This window comes from Pristis pectinata, chromosome 12 (genome assembly GCF_009764475.1).
Source record: "Pristis pectinata isolate sPriPec2 chromosome 12, sPriPec2.1.pri, whole genome shotgun sequence".
Lineage (NCBI taxonomy): Eukaryota > Metazoa > Chordata > Chondrichthyes > Rhinopristiformes > Pristidae > Pristis > Pristis pectinata.
In genome coordinates, this window is record NC_067416.1 from 17,784,755 (window position 1) to 17,811,365 (window position 26,611).

Sequence of the window (26,611 nt, forward strand, 5' to 3'; positions counted from 1 at the left end):
GGATCCTTGCTAGAAGCTGAGCTTTGTTAATGTTTTGTTAGCTAGCTGAACAATTGAAGCAGCCATGCAAAGACAACAGGCACGTTCTGGGCATTTGAAGATGAGGTGGCTCATAGGCTGGCAGTTCGGGACGTACGTTGCAGGTTTTGGTGGCTCATTAAGGTGTTGTGGGTCAGAGGAGAGTTGTTGCCAGAGGTAGAGTCTTGGGAGAGGGGGCAGGGACATTGAGGGGGATGGGGCACTATGGTACAAGTGTGCTCTCAATAGCCCACAAAAAGGAATTTATGCCATTTTGACATTCTCCATTGACTTTCTGCTAGGCTTTATTGAATGGACAGTCCATGATAGTCATTCGCTTTGGCCAGCCAATAAAATTGATTTTTGGTCCCAATGGCACCTTAGGACCCTGATTGACATATATTTAGGAGGAAAGTATCTAAACCACCCAAAAGTCCTGAGATGTTTCACTGACTATGAGATGCCTAAATATGGGTGATTTAAGTTTATGTTTTAACTCCCATTCCATCATTCCTGCTGATAGAAATTTCCTCCTCTGATGGCAATAGATCATGAAATTAATGTTAGTCATGAATTATAATTGGTCCTATAACATTGTACATGTTAAAGAGAAAAAGGCTAAAATGTTGTTACCCAGTGGAATATCCATTCTCTTACTCACGAAAGGTGATTATAGTGAGAATTAAAACCAGAAGACACTATAAATCCTCATCAATTCAGGCAGCATTTGTGGAGAAGGAATCAGAGTTAGCAGGCCAGAATTTGCTGCCAGACACAAGTCCCCTCACATTCACTGCTGACATAAGGATCAAGTACAAACTTTCCTGAATCCCTAAGTCAAATCAGCCGCCTGAAGCTATCCCAATCCAAGATGTCAAGGCCTTGCACAATGCCAGTACTATAAGCAACACAATGCCACCACTTAGCCAATCCAGGATCAGCCCTGGACAACTCCTGCTGCTGGATAAGCCACATCCCAGGCTTTGTCAGCTGTCAAACTTGTCAAGGACCTTAGGTATAGGTTTAGTTTAGTTTATTATTGTCACATGTACTGAGGTACAGTGAAACACATTTGTTTGCGTGCCAACCAGGCAGATTGTGCCACACATAAGTATGTCAAGATGGTAAAAAGGAAAACAGAATGCAGAAAATTGTGTTACTGTTACAGAGAAAGTGCAGTGCAGGTAGACAAATAAAGTGCAAGGGCCACAATGAGGTAGATTGGGAGATCAAGAGATCTTTTAGTGTATGAGAGGTGCATTCAAGCATCTGATAACAGCAGGATAGAAGCTGTCCTTGAGCCTGCTGGTATGTGCTCTCAAGCTCTTGTATCTTCTGCCCGATGGGAAATGGGAGAACAGAGAATGACCGGGGTGAAAAGGATCCTTGATTATGTTGGCTGCTTTCCCGAGGCAGTGGAAAGTGTAGACAAAGTCCATGATGGACTGGGCTGTGTTCACAACTCTGCAATTTCTTGCGGTCCTTGTGATACCGAGCTGTAATGCATCTGGATAGGATTGGTAAAAATTGGTAAGAGTCAACAGGGACATGCTGAACTTCCTTAGCCTTCTGAGGAAGTAGAGGCGTTGGTGTGCTTTCCTGGCCGTAGCATTCACGTGGCTGGTCCAGGACAAATTGTTCGTGATATTTACACCTCAGAACCTTAAGCTCTCAACCATCTCCACCTCAGCACCATTGATGTAGATGGGGGCACGTTCTCCGCCCCTGCTTACTGAAGTCATTGACCAGCTCTTTTGTTTTTTTGCATCTATTAAAGTCAATAAAGTATTGTTTAAACATTATTAAAAATTAAAAATGCATTTTAAGCAATTAAGAACATTAAAAGAAAGTGCATTAATTACTCATTTTCATTCACGAATGGATTGTTTGCAAGTTGGCCTTTTGCCACGGACCTCCATGATCAGAATGCAGCTGGGAGTCACCAGCAATATTCAGCCAGCAAGTTCAAGGTTCCTGAGCTTGCTGACCTACACTGAAAGGTCAGCAATTCCACATGGAACTATCATTATTTCCAAGCAAATATTGATCTAAAGATTTAGTTCCATGACCTTCCATCAGAACTTTGCTCCCATATACTTAGTAAAAGGTTGGGTGCAATATTTTCCACTGGTATTATTCTGTAATACATTTTCAAGCCTTTTTTAGCCTGGTCATTTGACTGGTCCATGAAAATAATATTCCAGGATGTCTTTAAAGTAAGTAATTTATAATGTGCAAGAATCAGAAAAGATAAAAACATCCTTATTTGTAATGCTTATCACTGGTAGATATTTGGAGATTTGCAAACATTTTACTACAGATTATAACTTACTGATTTTCATTTACCCAGATGTGACCTAATTTAAGTGGATTTTTGATGGATTTTGTTCAATTCCTATGTGTTTTCAGACCCCAGAATATATAGAAGAAGTCAGCGAAGATATTGTCCAACAATGTAAAGAAAAACTTGAAATGAATGCATGCAAAGAACTCTTCTGTAACTGTGTAAAGTAAGTGTAAAAACATAAATAACTAATGTGTTTTATTCTTTTAGTAATTTCTACTCTCCATTTTACACAAGTGTCAAGTTGGAACATGCTGCACAAAATCTCAATGCAAGATAGTTTTTAGATATAAATTGGAATCTCTGATAACATTCCACTTGCTATTTGGTTGCCATATTATTATCATAAACCGTATCCTCCCCTCCTTTTGGACATTCTCTGAAATGCTCCTGTGGGACATTTCTAGTTTATTGATTTTAAATAAAAAGTTTGGCTGCCCTCATACAAAACTAACAAGGAAACTAGGTTAAAATACGCAAACTGAAAAGTAAGCTCAGCTCATTGATATTTCATTGAGATAGTTCAGAGCAAATGCAACAGATTTTGCCTTTGAAAATGTGAGGAAACTGCTTAGTGTGCAGAAACACCTCTTTAGCCTGCATATTGATGTATTGATTACATTTCAAACCATGATGGCTACTTCATTGAATAGTGTATTAAACATAGAAATACCTTCAGATACATCACAGAGTTGAAACATGATAAGGAACTGCAGAGATAATAGGGATAACAAAGTTGTACCAGCGTTGGAAGAGAGTTTAGGGAGACTTTTAAGGAGCAATGAAAATACAAAAAAACACCTGCAAATGCTGGACATCTGAAACAAAAAAAGAAAATGCTGTACGACCTCAACAGGTGAGGCAGCATCTGTGGAAAGAGGAACATTTCTGCAGTCCTTCATCAAAACTTTTCAAGAAGCAGATAGGTGGAATGGCAAAGGAGAGAGCTGACATGGCTGCAGGTTCCACCCCACTGATGGAACAGAGAGAGGAAGAGTACATAGGGCTCAGAGTCAGAGTAATGAAGAGCAAGGGCAGGTCTTGTGTATTAACATAATGAGGGGGGCAAATTGTAGAAGAGGAAGTAAACAGTGTTTAGACGTAATGAAAGGAATAAGTGCAGCTCACGAATAAAACACCAACATGTTTCAAAGTATCACACAGATTAATAGCAATTTATTGCCTGCTCCTTTTGTCCAAAAGCAATGATAGGAAGATTTGAATTTATTCTTTGTTTTCAATCAAACAGCAGCCTAACAAGAATTCATAAGGTCTAGTTTCCTTTACAAAGGGGATTTTGACACAAAAGTTATGCACTGGGCTCCAAATTGGGTCAAGTCTATAATTGTAATGATATCTACACATAAAGGCTAGAAGTCTATTGTAAAAGCAGGCAATACCGAGAAGTTTTAAAATACGAACGTAAATTATCTTGAGGACTTCAGCAACCTCAGTGCTTGGACTCCTGCACATGTTGTTTTCTTTTGAAAATCAGTTGTTAATAGTTAAACATGTATAGTTTGAGAACAATTAATTCAGAGTTTGATTATAAACTGCCTACAAATGATTAACTAAACTATATCTATGTTCAGTACTCTCTATTAGAATATGTTGTTCTGTTTATTGTGCAATGTTTTGTGATTCAATATATTCCACTGTGCATACGTTTAAGGAGAACAAAACCAGACAATTACTAAACAACTTGCTTACAAATTAAGATCATTCTAAGATCATTAAGTGCTTTCTATTTGAGTATATGTTCTTTTGAATTGTATCAGGAAATACAGTTTGAAGCAGATGTCTTTTATATACTTCAAATCCTAATGATTTCTTTAACATTATTTCATCTGCTAGGAAAGCAGATGAATGTGCAGTGAAGGTTTGGGACGGGGGGCAGGGCTTTGGATTTGTGAGGAAATGGAACTGTTTCTGGGAAAGATGGGACAACTACAAGTTGGGTGGGTTGGACCTTCACAGAAACATGATCAATAGCCATACAGAAGAGTTTTCTAATGCTGTTGGGAAGTCTTTAAACTAATTTGTTTGTTTCGTAATGTTGCAGCCTGAGAGTAGAAACTCAGCTGAAAAAAGGTGAGGGATATTCAGGAAGGAAAAGTCTGGAGTAATGACAGCCATATTGTGTCGGGAAAGGGCAAAGCATACAGGAGTGCACTAGCAAATACAGTCGGAGTCAGGAAAAATGTTAAATTGAAATTAAAGGCAAAAAAGCCAAAAGAAATGGAGAAGACAGTTCACATGACAATAGGTCAGCATAAGGATTTCACTCTGGAAATGATGTAACAAAATTTGGTTTACAGTGCCTGTATGTGAATATGCGAGTGTTGTAAGTAAGGTTAGTGAACTATACACACAGGATAGCCATGTGGGAAAATGATCTTATGGTGATAACAGAGACATTGCTCAAAGGGGCAGGATTGGGCATTAAATATTCCTGGATACAAAGTGTTCAGGAAACGTAGGAAAGGATAAAAAGGAGGAATGGGAAATAGTGTTGATTAAAGAGAATATAACAGTGTTGGAGAGAGACAATACGGTAGAGGGTTTAAAGACAGGATCTGCTTGGCTAGAACTAAGAAACTGTAGAGGGAACATTATAATGTTAGGTGCATTCTATAGGACACCAAGAGGGGCAGATATAAAGGAGCATATATGTAGAGAGATTACAGAAAAGCAATTGTGCAAAAACTGGAGGGTATTTATATGAGGGACTTTATTTATTCGAGTGTGAATTGAGCTATTCATTGTGATAAGGTCAGAGAGGATGAAGAGTTTCTAAAATGTGTCCAGAACAATTTTCTAGAGGAGTATGTTTCTGGCCAAAAAGGAGGCATTTCTAAACCCGGTTCTAGGGAATGAGTTGAGTCAGGTACACCAAGTTTTGGTAGGGGACTGTGCAGGAGTTAGTTATCATAAAGTTTAGGTTGTCTATAGAAAAGGGAAGTAACAATCCAAAGTAAGAAAAAATAACTGGAGGAAGGACAATTTCAAAGGGATAAGATTGGATCTGGACCAGGAAAATAGGAATAAAATGTTGACAAGCAAAGCTTTAAGGAAGCGACTTGATAAGGTGTCACATAACAGCTTATGAACAAATTTGAAGCACATGGCATAACAGGAACATTGATAGCATGAATATAAAGTTCTTTAGTAACAGGCAACAGTGTTATGGTGAATTTTTTTGTTTTTGGGACTAGAGGAAGTGGCGTTTCATACAAATCTGTTTTGGGACCAAAGCACTTTTTGATCTATATTAATAACCTAGACTTGGGGTTGCAAGCCATAATTACTAAAACTGCAGATCATGCAAAACTTTGCAATTTTGTGAATTGCAAAGAGGATAGTGATAGTTTGCAGCAGATTATGAGCAGGCTGGTAGAAAGGGCAGATGCATGGCAGATAAAGTTTAGTGCAGAGAAATTTGAAGTGATCCATTTTGGTAGAAAGAATGAGGAGAGATAATGTAGAATAAAAGATACCATTCAAAAAGCAGTGCAGGAGCAGAGGAACCTCAGGTAGGTGCACACAAATCATTGTTGCAGAGCAGGTTGAAAAATTGGTTAATAAGGCATGCACAATACTGTGCTTTATCAATAGAGGTATAGAGCACAACAGAAAAGTCATGAAAAACCTTTAAAGGGCACTGTCCTTCTTCAACTGGATTAGTGTGTTCAATTCTAGTTGCCTCATCATAAGACATGAGCGTCCAAAAACAATTTATGGGTATGTTTTCTGGGATGAGGGACCACAGTGACAATAATAGATCAGGAAAGCTGGGATTGTTTTCTTTGAAGAAGGGAAGCATGAGGAGGGATCTGATAGAAGTATTTAAAATTATAAAAAGTCTGAACAGAATGAATGGTGGGAGGTTATACCCATTGATGGAGGGACCAAAGACTAAAGATCACAGGTATAAAATAAAGGTATATATACAGTCACTGTTCCCTAGTACCTCAGCAGTGGCCTGTGTAAACCTAGGCAATGTGTGGCTGCTGGCAGTTCCAACTGGAATATTCTTGCCATGCTCCAACTCCTGCCTTCATAGTTATCTATGCACATGGATTCCAGTAAAGGCCACTAAACAGTACTCAAAAACAGGAATCTGACCTCGTGCCACATGAACCTAACTGAAATAGGTCAATTTGTGACTGAGCAATAGTTCAATTTAATACTTTTCAAGGGTTCTGAGTTTTAAAGGGTTAATGTCAAGAGGACATGCTAGGGATGTTTGCAGTTGGTGTGATAGGCCAGTCACACCTGTAAGACTGCATGCAATATGTTGCTTAATTTATGTAACTTCCGAGAAAAGTCACATTCTAGACGACAGGATTTTCTTCACATTCATGGTCTAGTTGATGTGTTTGCAATACCAGAACTTGTATAATGCAAGCTATCCGGATTGAATATCAGTCAGAGTAAAGTTCGTCATCTCTTAACATAAGAACATAAGAAATATGGGCAAGAGCCTGCTCCACCATTCATCTAGATCAGACCTGCCGCAGAGTCATACAGCAGGCTGATTTTCTATCTCAGCACCATTTTTCCCCATATCCCTTGATTCCCATAATGCCCAGAAATCTATCAATCCTGGTTTTGAATAAATGCAACCACTGAGCCTCCATGCCTTCTGGGGTATAGAATTCCAAAGGTCTCCTCATCCCAGACATAAACAGCATATCCCTTATTCTCAAACTGCACCCTTGATCCTAGAGTCCTTGGCCAGGGAAAACATCCTCCCTGCAGCCACACTGTGAAGCCCTTTAAGAATTTTATAAGTTTCAGTCAGACCTCCTCTTATTCTTCCAAACTCAAATGAATGCATATCTCCTGATGTGTCAAACCTACCAACCCTGGAACAAGTCTAGTGAATCTTCACCACACTCCCTTTATGCAAGTACATTCTTTCTTAGGTAAGGAGACCAAAAGTGTACATAATACTTATTACATTTATCGCTGTAAAAGAAACCACATCCTTAATTTTTCCAAGGTATTTTGCTTAAAGACAACAAGTTGTGTTGCTTTTGGAGGCTTCCAGACTTCGACACATCACTCTTCAGCACAGTCTGGGCAATCACTATTTGTAAAGTGCATTTTCTGATAAATGATTTGTCAAAATTCAAGTCAGTGTTAAATGTGATCTGACCATTAAACACCAGAGTAAGGTGGCAAAAAAACAGAAATGGATTTTTTAAATGTTTTCTTTTGGTCTAGTCTTTTAAAAGTGGTATTTCACTTCGTACTTCCTCTCACCACAAATTCTTTACATGCCTCCTAGAAAGCAACGATTATTCAGGAAATGAATGACCTTTGCCTGCATATTTCGTACCAGTCCAAAAGTATTAATTCTACATTGGTGAAATGTATACTCGCTGTACATCATAAGGAGAAGCAAGCTTGCATTGTTCGAGAGCTACCATGTTATGCTGCAATGTTATGTTATCTCCCTTGGCTCAAAACACTCACGTCTGCCATATGTATAAAACCTGTTACACCAAGCTACTTGATCTGGGTTCCTTTCTTGTGACTGCAGTAATAGTTTTAAGTTGGGATTGCTTTTCCTGGTTTTAATCCATGACCTTTATCACCCAGAAGGATAAGGGCTGCAGGCAGATGGGAGCACCACCACCTCCACGTTCCCTTCCAAGTCACACACCACCCTGACTTGGAAATATATTACTGTGCAACATCTCTGGGTCTAAATCCTGGAACTCCCCATCCAACAGCATGGTGGGCAAACCTTTACCAGAAGGACTGTGGCAATTCAAGAAGGCAACTCACCATCAGCTTCTCAGGGCAATTAAGGATGTACACTTAAAACTGGCCTTGCCAGCAACTCCCACACTCCAAAGGAGGAATAAGAAACTCCTGTGAGGTTTGCATTCATTTAATTTAAGGAAATAGATCAAAAACTGGACCATGTATTTGATGATGGCATTTTTGCAAGCTTCTTTGTAAGTTAATGAAGACACTGTGGTTTAGAAGCTGTCGTGTGACAGTATAGATGTGCACTGCAGTCATTGTACAGCCTGATTACAACCCAGCCTGTTATGGATTCAAAGCTGCACACTTCAGCATCAACACCTTGGGCTTCTGGTGCTGCAGAGGAAAGCATGCACTGGGGACCCAAGTTGGCCCAGGGTTTGGTGAGGAGAGAAGGGCAGCAGTTAGAGGTATGACTGGGACCTGAGGGCGTGGTGAATGGTCGACTGTCAGAGCATCTGGGCCGGGAGGAGAGATAACTAGAGGACTGGGGCAGGTAGAGATCAAGGGTTCAGAAAATCAGGACCCTGTGGATTGAGGCCATCAGGTATCAGGACCTGGGCCAACAGGGGATTCAGAGGATGGACCAGTCATCAGGGTGGGGGAGTGGGTGCTGGTTTAGTACTATGGTGGGGTGAGGGGCAGTGTGAAGGATTATGGTTTGAGACTTGATTACGAGAGTTATGCTAATGGGGTTTTAGTCCAGTGCTATGCAATGTAAACCCAGTTGTCCTGGAAGTGACCAACAATGGCCATTTCCAGGACAATGTAGACCAATTTCCACTGCATTTTTTCAAAAAGTGTATTGCAAGGTGCTTGATGTCACCTTGATGCGCAACTGATGCTGAAATCTCACATCAAATGACTCAGCAGGCAAATGCCTGGTTTAAATTCCTGAGTGATGCAGAAAGAGCCAGAATTGGTAGTTATTATGTTTCACTCTGTCCAAGGTGTCTTTTAAATTGTGAAATAATCAGTCTCCAAACTGTTTTATGTCATTGGAAAGATTCTGTTTTTATCACTGCAATGGGCTACAGTTAGTTCGTTGGAGCAGACGGCACTGGAGCTTCTGAGAGAGAAATGAAACTGCAGCACCATGTGGAGAGTGTTTATGAATGCAAGCTATTTGCGTGTGATTCTTGCTAAACATTGCTAATTCATAACTTAGCTTTAGCTCAACAGAGAAGCAAAGGCCAACAGTTGGAGCAAAGATGTGCACCATTTTAATGTTTATTCAGTTAATCTAATTCATGTTTACATTAGAGTCAATGCCAAATTGGCTTGGGTGTGCCATTTTAACAGTAAGTTTGGACTATCAGGCTAGAATTTGGATGTAAAATAAAATGAAGGCTGCACACTGAAAGTAAGGAGCAAGGAACCTATCCAATATCCAGCAGGGGGCTCGGGCTGGCAGGGGAGACTTAATCACTGCCCAACATCACTGACTGGCAAATTAGAATCCTGGCACAAAGACAAAATCTATTGAGAAACGATGTAAAATGTCCATTGATGCACCATTTTAAACATGTCACAAGCAACATATGTCCCCTTTCAGCTCAGAACTTTGTCCTTTTATTTCGTGACTAGGATTTGCAGATTTGAAATGGTTAAAAGTGATAGACACATTTATCCTCTGCTCCTAGATATCGGTAATGTGGTTTCTAAATATACTGCAGCTCATAATTTCCAAGAAATTTTCTGGTTAACTGCATATTTTCCTTAATCAAATTTACTTGCAATGTATTTACACTGAATCCAATCACCACATGCATATTTCCACAACTGTTTACACTGTTTCCAAAATGTCAGATAAAACCTTGTAACGCTTATGTTAAAGATCAGCTCCATGAATTTCTTGGATTTATATCAGTAATGCACTGGTATTGATCTAAATCTTTAAGTGAGTCCAGACTTGAAGCCGACAGCACCAATGTGACTGAAGCTTCAGCAGTTCGAAAATCTTCCTGATTTAAATAAAAATTCATAGGGAATTTTGAATTTTCTTCAAACTCCCATACCCCTTATTCCTTCTTAAACTGTTGGCACAACATTGTGGGCCGAAGGGCCTGTACTATGCTGTAATGTTCTATGTTCTTTAGATTCAGAAAGACCGGGCAGCTGTGATAGCTTTCTCGTTTGTATTCTGCATGTTACTGCAAAGCAGCAGCAGAGTCAAGAGCTCCTCACCAGATGGCATTACATTACTATTTTATTCTTTCTTGGAATGTGGACATTGCTGGCAAGGCCTGTGTTTATTATCCATCCCTAATACCCATGAAAAGGTGGTGTTGAGCTTCCTTATCAAATCTCTGCTATCTACATGAATGTGCTCCCATGAGCATGTTGGCTGGAGAACTCCAGGAGTCATAGAGTAATACAGCATGGAAATGGGCCCGTCAGTCCAACTCATCCATGCTGACCAAGATGCCCATCTAAGTTAGTCCCATTTGCCTGCTTTTGGCTTATATACCCCTCTAAACCTTTTCTACCCAAGTACTTTGACACCCAGTGCAGGGTGACCATGCTACGGATAAATCTGACATGAATCTTGGTGGACTATGGAATTTGTGTCGTCCCAAGCATCTGCTGCTTTTCACCTCCTAAGTGCTGAAAGTTGCAATCAGAGATTGTGCTGTCGGTGAAATTTTGGTTGTTGTGGTGTGGCCTTGGTACACTGATAGTAGAGAGAGTGGATACACAATTCACTGATTGTAGATGCTGTTTTGTCCTAGTTTCTTAAGTGTGGTTGAAGCCAGACCCATGCAAGAAAATGCAGAGTATTCTATCATACTTTGCTTTGTTCCATGTCAGTGATAGAGAGGGTTTGGGGGATTAGGAGGTCAGCCATACCCAGCTTCTGGCATGCTTTAGTAGTTTTGCGTTGTAGTCTAGTTATGTTTCTGTGCAGTGGTGTCCCTGGGATGTTGATGGTGCAGGACTTAGCAATGATTATGCCTTCAATTCTTAATGAGTTACAAACCATCAACCATAAGGGTGGAAAATTGGGGTTAGCGATTCTGTTAATTCTTGAAATTATATTATTTTTGCATGGTTTATGTCTTGCTTTGCAGGAAGCTGATGGAAGTTCAGTCGACAAAATCACTGCAGAAGCCAACAGATTTTGGTATAAATTCTCCATAAATGAAATGCAATGATTGTTCTCCTGAGACTTCAGACTATAATCATCATGGAATTAACTGAGAAAGTGGGAAGTAGTTAGTCCAGCACTGGTGTTACAAGTTCACTGGGGAATTCTGGAATTCTGCAATGTCCCAGAAGACCTAGTGTTTTCCTGTTGATTTTAATGGGAGCAAAGGCTGCAAGACACTTGAGCAAGAGTTTTGTAATTTAAAAATACTCAGACAAGTTATTAGTTTGAATGTACTCCTTTAAATCGTTATAAGATTTTTTTAAGTCATTAAGAGTTTATTAATATTTTTGAGTATTTTAACTTTTTAGATGGCACAGTGACACAACTAATAGAGCAGCTGCCTCACAGCCCCAACATCTCAGGTTCAACTCTGAGCTCGGGTGCTATCTGTGCAGAGTTTGCATGTTCTCCCTGTGACTGTGTGGGTTTCATTCAGGTGCTCCAGTTTCCTCCCACATCCAAAGACATGCAGGTTGGTAGGTTAATTGGCCACTGTATATTGCCCCTAGTGTGTAGGTGAGTGGTAGAATCTGGGGGGAGTTGATGGGGATGTGAGGAGAATAAACTGGTTTAAGGTAGTATTAGTGTAAAATGGGTGCTTAATGCCAGCATGGACTCAGTGGGCCGAAGGGCCTATTTCCATGCTGTATCTCTATGACTCTAAGTTTATGAATGCCTCCAAAATCTTTGACAGTTCTAGCAAAGTCTAGGGACATGACTTCATTGGCTGTCAAATTTTGTTAAATTTTGCTACATAACTTGATACTCCTTTTACAGTCTTGAAATGAAAAGACTCGGCACAAAGTACTCTCTTAGCCTTATTTCCTAATTAGATCATAATAAGTTCCTAATTAGATCACAGAAGGAGGGTTATGTTGTACACCAGAGGCAGCAGCAAATGTTTTTAACTTGCCATTGGTTGTAAATTCTGCTCCATTTTATCAGCTGCCATCTTTTCTCTGCAAGTCAAATGGAATGTTGATGATCTGTTTGATATAATTAGACCTAACTCTGCTGGAAAATGCTACTGTGGCAGTATAAACCAAGTCAGAAGAACTGCAAGTCAACCAGCTTTCTGTTTGGGGGGCCAGTAGTCATTTCTTTGGTTAAAGTATGTCTCAGATTCAGGTTTGTGAATTCATTTCATCATATCCTGCATACGTGACACTGTAAGTTAAGATAATTGGAATACAGCATGCAAGAAACATGCCAGGGTTTGAAAGTTTGTTAATGCTTCTCTCTCTACACTTTGAAGTTGTAGTTAATTGCTGTAATTATATCTGCACAAAGATATTCGTACATATATGGCACATATTTGAAAGGGGTTGTTGCTTACAAAGTAGCACATACCTGTATACGCTACTTATATATTGAGGCTTTAAGCTAGCGGTCTTATATATTGTTGAGAAACCAAGTGCCTCTCCTGCCCAATAAGGCTCATTGTATGAACACACACATACAGTAGATGCACAGAAGACAGAGGGTGCTTAAGTTATGAAAGCAGCATGTGCAGCTGTTATCTGCAGTTTTTTAAGATTAAGTCAGTATGTGGTTAAGGAAACATCATAATATGTAAAATTAGAAATGTAAATATTTATTCATGAGTACCAAAAATGCTAATTTTTTTCCATCACAAGGGGGTACAGTAACTTGTATCTGAATGTATTTCCCCTCAATGTACAAACGAGTTTCCTGTCTTGCAGCCAGGTCCCAGGTTAGAGGAAACTTTGCACCAGTGTCAATCACCTATCACCCTTATGCTTCCTGAACTACCACTGACTCTTACTTAAGCAATGGCTAAAATGAAAATTCCTAAAAAGAATTTTCAAATTTCTCCAATGCCTCACCCCTCTTTGTTTCTATAATCTCTTCTGGCTCCACAAGCAACAAGATATTGCCACTCCTCTTGTTCCTCCCCAGATAGAATTGCTCCATTACTAGAGCCTATGTGGCAAGGTGATGCAGCAGTTCATACAACCACCTCACAAGCCCAGGGACATGAGGTTGATCCTGCCCTTCACTGCTGTCAGCATGGAATTTGCACATTCTCCCCATGACTGTGTGGGATTCCCCAGGCCTCTGTATATACACCTCAGTGTAAGTTAAATGGCAGAAAAAAGTCAAAGGAGATTTAATTTACATGTATGAGAGAGAATAAGTTGCAGACTACACAGAAATAAAGAGAGGGAGAATGCATCTGATGGGATTGTCCTGCTGGGAGCTGGAGTGGACTCCATGGGCTGAATGACCTCCTGTATAGTAATAAAAGTGCCTTCAGCTGGTCAAGGACCTAAACTCTGGAATTTCTTCCTGATATTTCTTCTTAGAGACTCTCCTTAAAACCCAAGTCTTTGACCAATCCTTTCATCTTCTGCTCCAATAATCCTTTCTACTGCTTGGTGTTAAATTTTGTTTAATGCTCCTGTGGAATAATTTGGGCTACCTTCCCAATGTCAGAGGTGCGACTTGGCGACCCTTTTTTATGGCTGATGCTCATAGCCTCACAGGAGTAAAACAGGGCAGCATGCAAATGGAAGGCAGGAACATAAGAATGACATTAGAAAGCTGTTACAATGCAGCTCTTGATTTATCTCAGCAGCAACTAACTGACGTTGTGAATGATGCATACTTCATCAGAACCCTGTCTATAACTTACAGCCTGACACTTGTACCACCTACAAGTTTTGTAAAGGGGCAATAGTCTCATTAAATTGAATAATGGCAATGGCTGCTCGGAATTTCAGGGTAATAAAATAGAGGTTTATATAAGGTTGTGAAAGCAAAGTAAGTATGTTAACTTGGTTTGCAAGTGACACACTAAGATTGTGTAGCAATAGTGAAAGAAGTTATGAAAGTCAAAAATGTTTAATACTTTGAGCATGACTATATAATATCGAGCTATTACAAACAAAAATTCTGTATGGGGTGCTTTTCATCAATAAAAGAAAATCAAAAGTCTGCAGATGCTGGAAATATGGTAAAGATTTTGAAAACGTTGGAGGCACACAGCAGGTCAGGCAGCATCTATGGAAAGGGAAACAATTAAAGCTTCAGGTCTGGGACCCTTCATCAGAACTGAGAGAGAAAGAGAGAGGAAACATGATTCATTGCTGGGAGAATATTGATTCAAATACATTTGCATTTTTGCTATAATTTGCAATATCAACTTATAAGACATTGAAAAATCTTTCATAGACTAAGATTTACACAGAATAACCAACTAAAATTCAGGATCACTTGCAAGAATTTGGTTTTTGTTTTCACAGTTGAATGTGGTGTCTTATCCACATTGTGTTGCCCTGGAAGACTCTACATTAAGTATCTAGATCATCCAGAAACGCACAGCAAGATTGTCAATTCTTCGAATAAGCAAGGAGAATGATTGCTGGGAAATAGAACATCAACTCATTATTTTCATAAACCTTCAATATGAATTTTGAGGAAGCTCTTTATTTTGTTAAATTTAATATATTAGGGCAAATGCGGCTTTTTTTTCGTTTATTATTTGAGAACAGAATTTCTGATTTCAGGATATTCAGGAACTACATAGAAGGAAGGAGTGGTGGAGATGGCAGCATTCATCAAAGCAACTGGTTAAACACTGAAGAGGATGAGTACTAAAGGCAGACACTATCTGGTTAAAATTAAGCACTGATAAGATGAGCTGTTATGGTACTGGATGTGTACAATATGCCACAGAATGTGTGAAGGAGATAAAGGGGAAAATTTGCAAGCAATATAGAGGGTAAAGCTGAGGTGGGGTGGAAGGAGAGTTTTCAATTACTGTGTGAAGGACTGGGAAGTTAGAAATAATCAATGAAGCAGATGAATAGGATAAATGTAGCTCCAATTTAATTTAAGGAGGGTGTGAAGTGAACCAGTTTTGGTTGGAGGAATGAGAATAGGTAACTAAATGCTGCAGTTTTAAACAGACAAGACCATTGGGTCCACATGAGAAAGTATGTGGCAATCCATTTGGGAAGACTGTTTAAAAAGTACAAGAGTTTGTTGACTTTATTTATAGGGAAACAGAGTACCAAGGAGAGAAGCATGCTAAAACTTAAAACAATGGTTAGGCCTTAGCCAGAGTACTGCATTCAATTTAGCAATGAACTTTTAGAAAATTTACTAAGGCCTTTGAAAGGACGGAGAAGAGATTTAGTGGAACAGCACCATGGATGCTATAGATTCTAGAGCAAATGTAGTTGCTTTCTTTATCAGCAGAGAAGGTTAAGAGGAGATTTGTTAGAGATGTTTGAAAATCATGAATGGCTTTTATGACTAAATAATGGGAAAATGTTTCCAGTAACAAAAAAGTTGGTAGCCAGAGGACACAGATTTAAGATGATTAGTCAAAGAACTAGAGGTGAAAATGAGTATTTTATTTACCCACATTGAGCTGTAGGACCTAGATGGTTCTGCCTCGCATAGTAATAGTAGCAGCTTCAGTGGTAACCGTCATCAGAGAACTGGTTAGATGCTTGAAGGAAAAGAATTTACAAGACCAAGAGGAAAGTGGTGAGATACTAGGCTTAATTAGGTAGCCCTAACAAAGAACCAACATGGGCATAATGAGCTGATGACCCTTTTCTCCACAACATCTTGCTACAGTTCATTGAAAAGGAATCTGCAGGAGACTGCTGTAACACCTGGAAGGATGTGTGATTGGTGGTGGTGTTAGAAATGTGGGAAGATTGATGTTGCTCTAAACTGTCACCATATCCTTTCTCCCTTTGTAATAACTTGTATGTTCTACAACAGATCGGTGCATGATTATCTCAGCGGACAACCGTTTAATGAATATCAGGAAAGTATGTACTTTGATCGTTTTCTCCAGTGGAAGTGGCTGGAAAGGTAAGGCTTGTAGAAGAGCAGCCAAGTTTCTTAAAATTGCATTTTCACTACATTTTTGAAAATAAGAGAAAGCTGTGGAATGTTCAGGAGAATTTAGAATCTGGAACTCCAGGCAGATGCCACACTTGAGATTAATTTAACTGGCTGATAATTAGACTAGATATTTAAACTTATGGCATTAAATTTCCGTGAGGTATTACAATGTGTGTGCCACAGTCATTGGTTTAATCCTTTGAAGTATCATAATAGTGCAAAGGTATTTCATTAGAGATGCACAGTTTTTTTCAAGTACAGATGACCCCCACATTACAGGGGAGGGGTTGCATTCTTAGAAAATAATCTGTATCGCAATTTTCCATAACACGTAACCGCATAATCTACGCATGTGTCATAGCGCGGGTTCAATAAAAATAAATTTTCTGTTTACATGTTTACTTTTTTTCACATAAGTTCCATGAGAATGAATTTTATTCCATATCTCAGATTTTTGGGTAGTGAATTGTGAATTCTGCAAAGGCAGGTTTCCGTTATCCAAACGGCTGTAATGCAGAGGTGCCTGTAATGTTATTGACCTCACTCCTTACCCCTTACCCCTTACCTTTGCCTTGGAAGAGTTTTAAGGCCTAGGTACAACCTGAAGTTGGGCCTCTGCCAGTGTTGCTCTACAGTTGACCACTGGAAGCTCTGGGAGAATTTATTTTTCTTGTGCTTTCCTCCCTCTGCTTGATTCTTGACTTGTACCCACCTCGTTCCAACACCACTTACCATATGTTGTCAGCCAAAGACCTTACATTATGTATTGTGCCTCCGAATTTGCATGCAATAAATTCCTTTGAAGTCCAGGTACTACAGTACGATGTGATCAGTGTAGCAGAAAATCCAACAGAGCTGCTGCTGAAGCTCTAAACCACAGTTCAACATTAAACCACCCAAAGCGCTATACGAAGTATATAAAAGCTGTGTGAACTATGATATCCCATGACTTAAAGAAAAATGTAATTTACTAAATTGTCATATGATCGTAATTGTTATGTAAGAAAATAACTCTGCACTTAGAAATGGAATTAAATCATTCCCTATCTGTGCCTTTTGTTTAAAAATGCAGTTTAGAGGCAGGCATGTTGTTTGGAAATATCTTTGTATGGTTTATTCTGACTTCATCAGAACATAAGAAATAGGAGCATGAGTAGGCCATTCAGCCCCTCGATCCTGCTTCCACATTCAACAATGGTTGATCTCTGCTTTGCCTCCAGTCTCCTGCTCCATCCCCAGATCCCTTAATTCAAAAATCAATGAATATCAACTTTGGATAAAATCAATGATGGAGCCTCTAATGCCCTCAAGGGTAGAGAATTCCGAAGATTCATTCATTTTCAATGAAGAAATTTCTCCTCATTCCAGACCTAAATGGCCTACCCCTAATTTTGAGACTGTGACCTCTAATTCTTAGACTTCACAGCCAGGTGAAACATTCTGGAGACACAAGAGACTGCAGATGCTGGAATCTGGAGCAACAAATAAGATGCTGGAGGAACTCAGCGGGTCAGGTAGCACCTGTTAAGGGAAAAGGGCAGTTGACATTTTGGGTCAAGGCCCTTCATCTGGACTAGATGAAGGGTCTCAACCTGAAACATTGACTGTCTATTTCCCTCCACAGATGCTGCCTGACCCATTGAGTTCCCCCGGCATCTTATTTGTTGCTCAGGAGTAGAACCTAGCCTATTCGATTTCTTCTTGCATGACAAAGCTACCGTTTCCAGAAACAATTGTGGTGAATCTTCACTGCAATTCCTCTATAACAAGTATATCCTTTTTTTTGATAAGAAGACCAGAATCACCAAGGATCTATATAATTGGAGTAAGACATCTTTACTCTTGTAAAGGAACAGATGGGCTGTGGGTAACTTTGTTTCTCTCCATCAGCTCTACTGCATAGATGACAAAGATCGGTTTGTAAGACAAACTTTTCACTGTACCTTGGTACAAGTGACAATAATAAACCAATACCAAGATACAGTAGGGCTAGCATGTTATAGAAGTCTGACAATCCCGTTATAAACAGATTGCTGGTTCTGCTATTAACTTCATATATTTTTAATTAAATTGATGTTCCAGTAAATGACAGGATAAATAGCTAACCTTGATGTATGTGGTGGAGCTCACATGCTGCCTTAATTTCCATGTTGCACTATAATCCTTCCAACTGCATTTCTTTACCATGAAATATATTTAGTCCAGCAGCCAATAGCAGTAGCAACAGATGTGAGCCATGATTTTTAGTAAAAGTTGGTTGACTGAAGTAATACCGTCTAAGGATAACATTGCTCTGGCTAGTACATTTAGAAAACAACAAAGGAGTAAAGAGGAGTCAGTTAAAATTTTCTTGTGTCTTTGATGGGAATGGAACAGAAATGTTAAAACTTACCCACGTCAAAACTTTTAATCATTTGTTTTTTACTGAATGGAAAGATCTGCATTCTTCACTAATGACGTATCTTTCTTTCAGACAAGCTGTAACAAAAAACACCTTTAGGCAATATAGAGTACTAGGTAAAGGCGGCTTTGGTGAGGTAAGCACAACTCTCTGATAGGCTCTATCTGTTCACATTTTCCTTTAGGACTTTTAAAATAAAATTGCCTAAGAAAGAATCAATACTTCAATTTTTTAAAACAATTTCATCTAAATACTTAAACTAATATTTTAACTGTTACAGTGCCTTAGACAAAATTGCAAAGACGTTCAATTTCATAATCATCACGTTTGCCAAGGGAAGAGGCTTTATGTATTAAATGCCTATTATACCAAGTTGGTTCTAAGTACAAGGGAAGCACTTACAGAGATGTTTATTGTGTTTTCTTCAATTGTAGGTGTGTGCCTGTCAAGTCCGAGCCACAGGAAAAATGTATGCTTGTAAGAAGTTAGAGAAAAAGCGAATAAAAAAGAGAAAAGGAGAAGCTATGGCTTTAAATGAAAAGCAGATTTTAGAAAAAGTTAACAGTAGATTTGTAGTAAGTATTTGCCATGAATTGCCATACAATATGTTACATGATGTATTGAATCAAAACCACCTTATCTGTTTGAGAGTTGACCTTTAAATTGTGTTCACTTTTAGTGCCTCATAATTTTGTGCCAATATGTGTTTGTCTAATACGTCATTTTGTAATAGTGCTGAACATTTTATTCTTCAACAATAATGCTGCTTCCATCAATTATGTTAAAACAATAATATGTCATCATAACTGTTTAATGTTGACACATGATCAGATTTTATTTCAGAGGTATGTTGGGAACTGTTCACATTTTCTCTTCAGAAGTTGAGATTACAGTCTTTGCAGTTTGAGCCTCATTACATAGAACATAGAACAGTACAGCACAGGAACAGGACCTTCAGCCCACGATGTCTGTGCCGAACATGATGCTGAATTAAACTAAATCTCTTCTGCCTGAACATGATGTGTATCCCTCCAGTCCCTGCATGTGTCTATCAAACAGCCTCTTAAATGCCACTGTCATTCCTGCTTCCACCACTACGGCTGATAGCTCATTCCAGGCACCTACCACTCTCTGTATATATATAAACAAAACTTGCCCTGCACATCTCCTTTGAACTTTTCCCCTCTCACCTTAAATGCATGTCCTCTAGTACTTGACATTTTTACCCCAGGAACAAGATTCTGACTGTCTACCCTATCAATGCCTCTCATCATTTTATAAACTTACATCAGGCCTCCCCTCAGCCTCTGACGCTCCACAGAAAACAACCCAAGTTTGTCCAACCTCTCCTTATAGCTCATACCCTCTAATCCATGCAGCATCCTGGTAAACCTCTTCTGCACCCTCTCCAAAGCCTCCACATCCTTCCTGTAATGGGGCGACCAGAATTTCTCCCAGCACTCCAGGTGCAGCCTAACCAGTTTTCTTTTGCTGCAACATGACTTCCTTCCTCTTATACTCAATATCCCACCCAACAAAGGCAAACATGCCTTATTACGTTTCCATCAACCAGATTAAGCTGTCTCTCATTTGCCTCTGACTTTCAGTTGGACGGGCTATACATCTTAACGTATATTTGTATACATACAGTCATTAGAAACAAAATGATCAGTTAAATAAGATATGCAATGAAAAAGAACACATGCTGGAAATCCAAATAATAAAAAGCATGATCCTATTGCAAACAATTTTGTTAGTACCTAAAGATGTAAGCATAAGTTTACCTTCTGGGTTTCTTCATTTTGAAGGTGAATCATTCAGGTGAATAATTTGGGTCCTGAAGCATTGCTAAATATTGAAATAACTCTTGATGTTCTTTGACGCTGATGTACCTCTGAAACAATAAAATGTCTCTAGAAAATTTAAATGGTGCTTCATTAGTCATATAAATTAATTTTCTTGTGACTAAGGAAAGTGTGAAGTCCTTGGTAACTGCCAACAATTATTTCCCTTATTTGGTAGTATGTTACTTTTCAACATGTCTGCATTCATATATGTTTATGTATTTGTCGGCTGTCTTAAGAAAGTAGAATAGGAGTTTTCATGAATATTTCAGCCCATGCTTTGTTCATGGAGGGTGTTTTGAACAGCAGTGTCCCTAGTATCCAGTTTAGCCTGCTGCCTGTACTTCAGTCTCTCCCATTAAATACTTAATCACATCTTGTATAAAATCCATATAAACATTAACAGCACTCGAGAATTGTTTACAAAGTTTAGATTTTGCAAACAACGCAGTTCCTTAGATCTACTTCAGCATATTCTGAATTTAAGATGCTGACTTAAACAGAACAAGTAACAGAGCTCAGAACCTGTCATAAATTTACTCCCTCATCTGCCCTGAATTAACATTCAGCCATGGTGGAAACGGAGTAGCTGTGTGTCTTCAGTGAAGGACAAATGAGTAAGATTCCCACTCCTAATGGCAATTGTTTCTGGGAAAACGACAGGTGAAAGTCCTGTCGGACTGCACTGCCATTCTTCATGGTTGAATAGCTTGCAACATTCACTGGCATCTGTGTCATTAATATCATTCAGGAAAGGACATTTTCCACCCTTGGGCCTAGGCCTTGAAAAATGCCAGACTCACCAATATGCCCAACTTTTAACTGCTTCCCAATTAGAGATGGGCAATAAATGCCAGTATGCAATGTGAACAATTAAAAATAAAACATTCTGAAGTTCTGTAAAGTTGCTCAAGTATGAGGGAGCTGCTGAACATTGTTGTTCTGACTTCAGGCTTTTGCACAAGCCAGTTCTCCCTGGTGAGGTCCACCGTAGGCATTGCCCTTGGAGTCTAGCCTACCCAGGAGAAAATACACAGAGAACAAGACAAGCTGGAACATTGCTGGGGATCACGGTATGGCTCTCGGCTGGAAGACCATGTCCACCGGGAGCAGTTCTCCTACCTGTACCTCAGTGAGGAACTGTGTTTGAGATGTCTTTGCCTCAGTGAAGAGGGTTCCAACTTAAACATCATTTGCAGTAGGTACAACCCTAACGTCAGTCCTGGTCAGGAAGTGCAATGCCTGCAGCTGTCGAGACCACATTGGTGAGGAGACGTTATGTAGCAGGAGCCTACAAAGCTGAGCTGTAATTGTAACATCTTGCAATTTCCCGTCTACTGTTGAGTTAGTGATGTCACCAATGCTCTCTAATCAAAGGTGAAGTTTCATTCTCCTTCTCCAGGGAGCATCATGTGGCGCCTGCTTGGATGACAGGCTTTCCTGAGGTGTAGAGGGCCATCACTTTCCAGGTGACACGTGCATTGGCCGATTGGCAGTGTTGGCACTGTAAGCACTCTCATCCTGAGAGAGGACGGCAGATTCCTGCTTCATGGACCCGTGGCCACTCCACAGTTAGGCCCTCAGTAATCCTGGAAATCTATTGGAGAGCAAATTGCTGAGTAGATATGACACCCTGCAGGTCTGTTTAAACACTGGTACCTGTAGACATGATGACGGGGAATTGAGCAAGAAGGTCATCGAGCTTAAATGTTAACTTTTTTTCCCTCTCCACAGATGTTGCCTGACCTGCTGAGAATTTCCTGTATTTTATGTTTTTGATTTGGGTTTCCTGCATCCACAGTACTTTGCTCCAGAAGTAATCTTGATTATTGTTTTTAAAAAATGCCTGTTTTAATACTAGGGATATTAGTACTCTGGAATTCAGATTATGCCATAAGCTGTTTATTTTTCTTTTTATCCCACACTCAAATTTATTTAATTAACAACTTCTATGTTTCTTGTATTTATAGGTTAATTTAGCCTATGCTTATGAAACAAAGGATGCACTCTGCTTAGTTCTGACCTTAATGAATGGAGGTGACTTGAAGTTCCATATCTACAACATGGGAAATCCAGGGTTTGAAGAAGATCGGGCAGTATTTTACGCAGCTGAAATCTGTTGTGGCCTGGGAGATCTTCACAAGGAAAATATAGTTTACAGGTGAGCTGAGTAACATGCTTCTTCCAAGCTTCACTGAACCATAGAGTCACAGAGAGATACAGCACAGAAACAGGCTCTCCAGCCTGTTGAGTTCATGCTGATCATCAAGCCCCATTTCTACAGTAATCCTACCCTATCTCATTTGTCCCAAATTCCTATCAACATCACACCAGCTTCTACCACTTATCTACACAGTAGGAGCAATTTACAGTGGTCAGTTCACCTACCCACCCACCCACATGTCTTTGGGGTGTAGGAGGAAACTGGAACAGCGAGAGGTAAGCCACACTGTCACAAGGAGAACTTGCAAACTCCACACAAGCATGACCGGAGGTCAGGACTGAACCAAGGTCACTGGAGCTGTGAGGCAGCGCCTGTTCCATAAAGCAGTTTTGCTTCTTTAAAGCAAAATACTTACCTGTTGGAAATTATGTATCTGCAAGCCAGTGGTTGTGGGGGTGTTGGGGGTGACTTGGGAGAAGACTACGAATGCTGACAAACGGTAACAAATAGAGACACAAGAGACTGCAGATGCTGGAATCTGGAGCAACACACAACAAGCTGGAGGAACTCAGCGGGTCAGGCAGCATCTATGGAGGAAATGGAGCCGAAACATCAACCGTCCATTTCCCTCCATAGATGCTGCCTGACCCGCTGAGTTCCTCCAGCTTGTGTGTTGCAAACCGTAACAAATAGTTCATTCAATACCTAATATCCATTGTGACCACTGAACATCCACATAAGATGCACATTTATTATCAATGGTCTGAATCTGTAACTCTTCCTCTTTCGAAGATGCTGACAGAGCCGCTGTGCATTCCCAGTGTTCACTGGCAAATCACACCACAGGCAGCAAATCCCAGCTCACGCTGAGTTTTGTTTCACGTTCGAGAAGCTGTAACCTGGGGCATCATTTTACTCAAAATGTACGTTGCTCATTGACCCTGCCAAAATCATTCAAACTGTCTGTCTGAATCAGCAGATTATCAGATTTAATTGAAACAGTTTAAGGCTACAACTGCCCAAAAATAGAAGAAAACATGCCTTCTTGACCTGCTGCCACAATTAGTTGACAGAAGTGCATGCATCACTGACATTTGACGGTATCTCGCCAGATTGGAGCTGGATAAAGATGAAACAAGAAGTATCAATCTTTCATTATTTCACACTTGCCTTGCTGTGCACAGAGTTATCAACTTCAGCCTGTTCAAGTGCCCTACTCTGGACCAATACACAAAAAGTGCTGGAAGAACTCAGCAGGTCAGGCAGCATCCATGGAGGGAAATAAACAGTCGACGTTTCAGGCTGAGACCCTTCATCAGGACTGGAAAGGAAGAGGGCAGAAGCCAGAATAAGAAGGTGGGGGGAGGGGGAGGAGCACAGGCGGGCAGGTGATAGGTGAGTTCAGGTGATAGGCGAGTCCATGTGAGAGGGGGAAGGTAGGTGGGTGGAGGAGGGGGTGAAGATGTAATGAGTTGATAGGTAGAAGAGGCAAAGTGCTGAAGAAGAAGGAATCTGGTAGGAGAGGGCAGTGGACCATGGAATAAAGGATGGGGGAAGGGGGTGGTGAGGCGATGGGCAGGTCATCAAGGTGGGGGAAGGGAGCCATAGGAATAAGGGAAGACAAGGGGGGGGGGGGAAGAAAAAGAAGGGGAGGGGTTACAGAAAGTTAGAGAAATCAATGTTGAGGCCATCAGGTTGGAGACTACCAAGGCAGAATATGAGGTGTTGTTCCTCCAACCTGTGTCAGGCCTCAATGTGGCAGTCAAGGCGGCCATGGATAGACATGTCAGTATGGGAGTGGGATGTGGAATTGAAGTGGGTGGCCACCGGGAGGTCCTGGCTGTTGCAGCAGACAGAACAAAGGTGCTTGATGAAGCGGTCACCTAATCTGTGTCAGGTCTCACCGATGTACAGGAGGCCGCACCGGGAGCACCCACCCTCCATCCCCCTCTCACCTGGACTCACCTATCCCCTGCCTGCATGTTCTTCTCCCCCTCTCCCCACTTTCTTATTCTGGCTTCTGCCCACTTCCTTTCCAGTCCTGGTGAAGGTTTTCGGCCCAAAACGTCGACTGTTTATTTCCCTCCATAGATGCTGCCTGATCTGCTGAGTTCCTCCAGCACTTTTGTGTATTGCTCCAGATTCCAGCATCTGCAGAATTTTTTGTGTCTCCTCTGGAACAGCCTGAGGGTTTGGATGTATATTGCAAATAGCCCCCACAGTTACCATCTAAATCATCCAGATCAGCAGCATTGTGGCACAGCTGGTAGAACTGCTACCTCACAGTTCCAGCAATCCGGGTTCAATCCTGGCCTCTGGTGCTGTTTGTGTGGTTTGTACTTTTCCTTGTGGCTGCATGGGTTTCCTCCAGGAGCTCCAGTTTCCTCCAATGTCAAAAAAAAATGTAATGGTAAGTTAATTGGCCACCATTAAATTCCCACTACTGTGTAGGTGAATGGTCAAATCTGCAGGGAGTTGATGGGAATGTGAAGAGAAGAGATTACAAGGTAAAATTAGTGGGGGGAATGAGATTGCTCAGTGAGTTGGCATAGACTCGATGGACTGAATGACCCTCATTGGAAATAGAAGAAAAAAATGGAAAAATCATAGTAATTCTAAAGTGCCCCTCCATACTGCAGTGTTCTCACTGCAGTCTAGCAGTGCAGTTCTATCAACCATAATGCAGCCTGATGCACATCACAGACATCTGCCTGGAAGTATCAAAGTCCAAGGTTGTGGTGCGCCAGTTTAATTGCACTACATTGTAACTGAGTGGTGTGCCAACAACCATTATTGTCATAGGTCTGTGGCCGCATACTTCAGAAGCACTGAATTCAAAGGGCGATCAGGATCAGGGCCAGAGTGGGAGCAAATTGGTGGACTAATTCACCAAGCAATGCTCAAGTATTGCAGAGAGAATGATATCATTTTTCTGTGCATCAGAAGTTGAAATCAGGTCAGACGCACATGTGTGACTCCAACTGGGAAACATCCAGTCAGTTTTATGGAGTGACCTGAGCCGACCCAGAAATGTGCTTTGTCTCATTTCACTTCGTCCACCATTTATTTTCCACGCAATCTCATTTTCCAATCCATGTACTCGAAGAGGAGGATTACTTCCAAGACGTGTTCTCCTATTTCTTGGCTGTAGATTAAGCAGCACGTTGATCACATCAGAACAATCAATAAAATGAAAAGGCAGGCAGCAATCCATCCCACCCAGAAGAAACTTGCATGGGGGAAGATGCACACAGTAATCACCGACGCAGCATTTCAGCTCTTCCCCACCTACACTCTCTAGCTGAAGTTTATCCATCACTAAACATCACTAACCAATGAACACTTTCTCAACACCATCAGGGCAGGTATACTATGTATGTAATATGACACTGCTATGAAATTTGCAAAACAAATAATGGCCAAAGGTACATTTCTTTAGCAACTAGTTTCAGTAATATTTGGATACTATTATACTACATCTGCGGGACAAAGAGTAGTAGTTACTTTACCTGGATCCGTACTCTCAAACTGCCTGGCTCAGAGTTGAATTCCTTCAGCTCAAAGAGAACTCAGCCATGCTTGGTTATTTCTGCACACTGAGTTCTATTTCCAGCTGTTGATTTTATATGTATTGAGAGCATAGTGGAAAAGCTTACAGGCGAAAATATTTAATTAGCAGACCCCTGGAAAGTGCTCTAAGCCTGTTCGACGTTTTTGAGTGTCAAACCCAGCAGTGTGAGAGAGCTCCCATCCAGAATTAGTTGTAGAGGTATAAAGTCATACAGCATGGAAACAGGCCCTTCAGCCCACCATGTCTGTGCCAACCATCAGGTACCCATTTATACTAATCCCATTTACCCATTTGCTCCTTAGTTTTCTATGCCTTGATGATTCAAATGCTCATCCAGATAGTTTTTAAGTGTGAGAGCACCAACCTTCACCATCCACTCAGATCTCCTCAAAACCTCCTACCCCTTATCCTAAACCTATGCCCTCTTTTTTTTTACACACAATAATACTGTCA

The 26,611-nt window shown here is 40.5% G+C and overlaps 1 protein-coding gene across 2 annotated transcripts in view; it reads left to right on the top strand.

The window, feature by feature from the left end:
- LOC127576641 (G protein-coupled receptor kinase 5-like) overlaps positions 1-26,611 on the top strand; it is a 198,702-nt gene that overhangs the window by 143,914 nt on the left and 28,177 nt on the right. For both annotated transcript variants that reach the window (XM_052027214.1, XM_052027215.1), the window contains 5 exons: positions 2,428-2,528; positions 16,053-16,145; positions 18,652-18,715; positions 19,014-19,154; positions 22,394-22,584. In XM_052027214.1, coding sequence (XP_051883174.1) covers positions 2,428-2,528; positions 16,053-16,145; positions 18,652-18,715; positions 19,014-19,154; positions 22,394-22,584 — 590 coding nt within the window. The remainder of the gene's footprint in view (positions 1-2,427; positions 2,529-16,052; positions 16,146-18,651; positions 18,716-19,013; positions 19,155-22,393; positions 22,585-26,611) is intronic.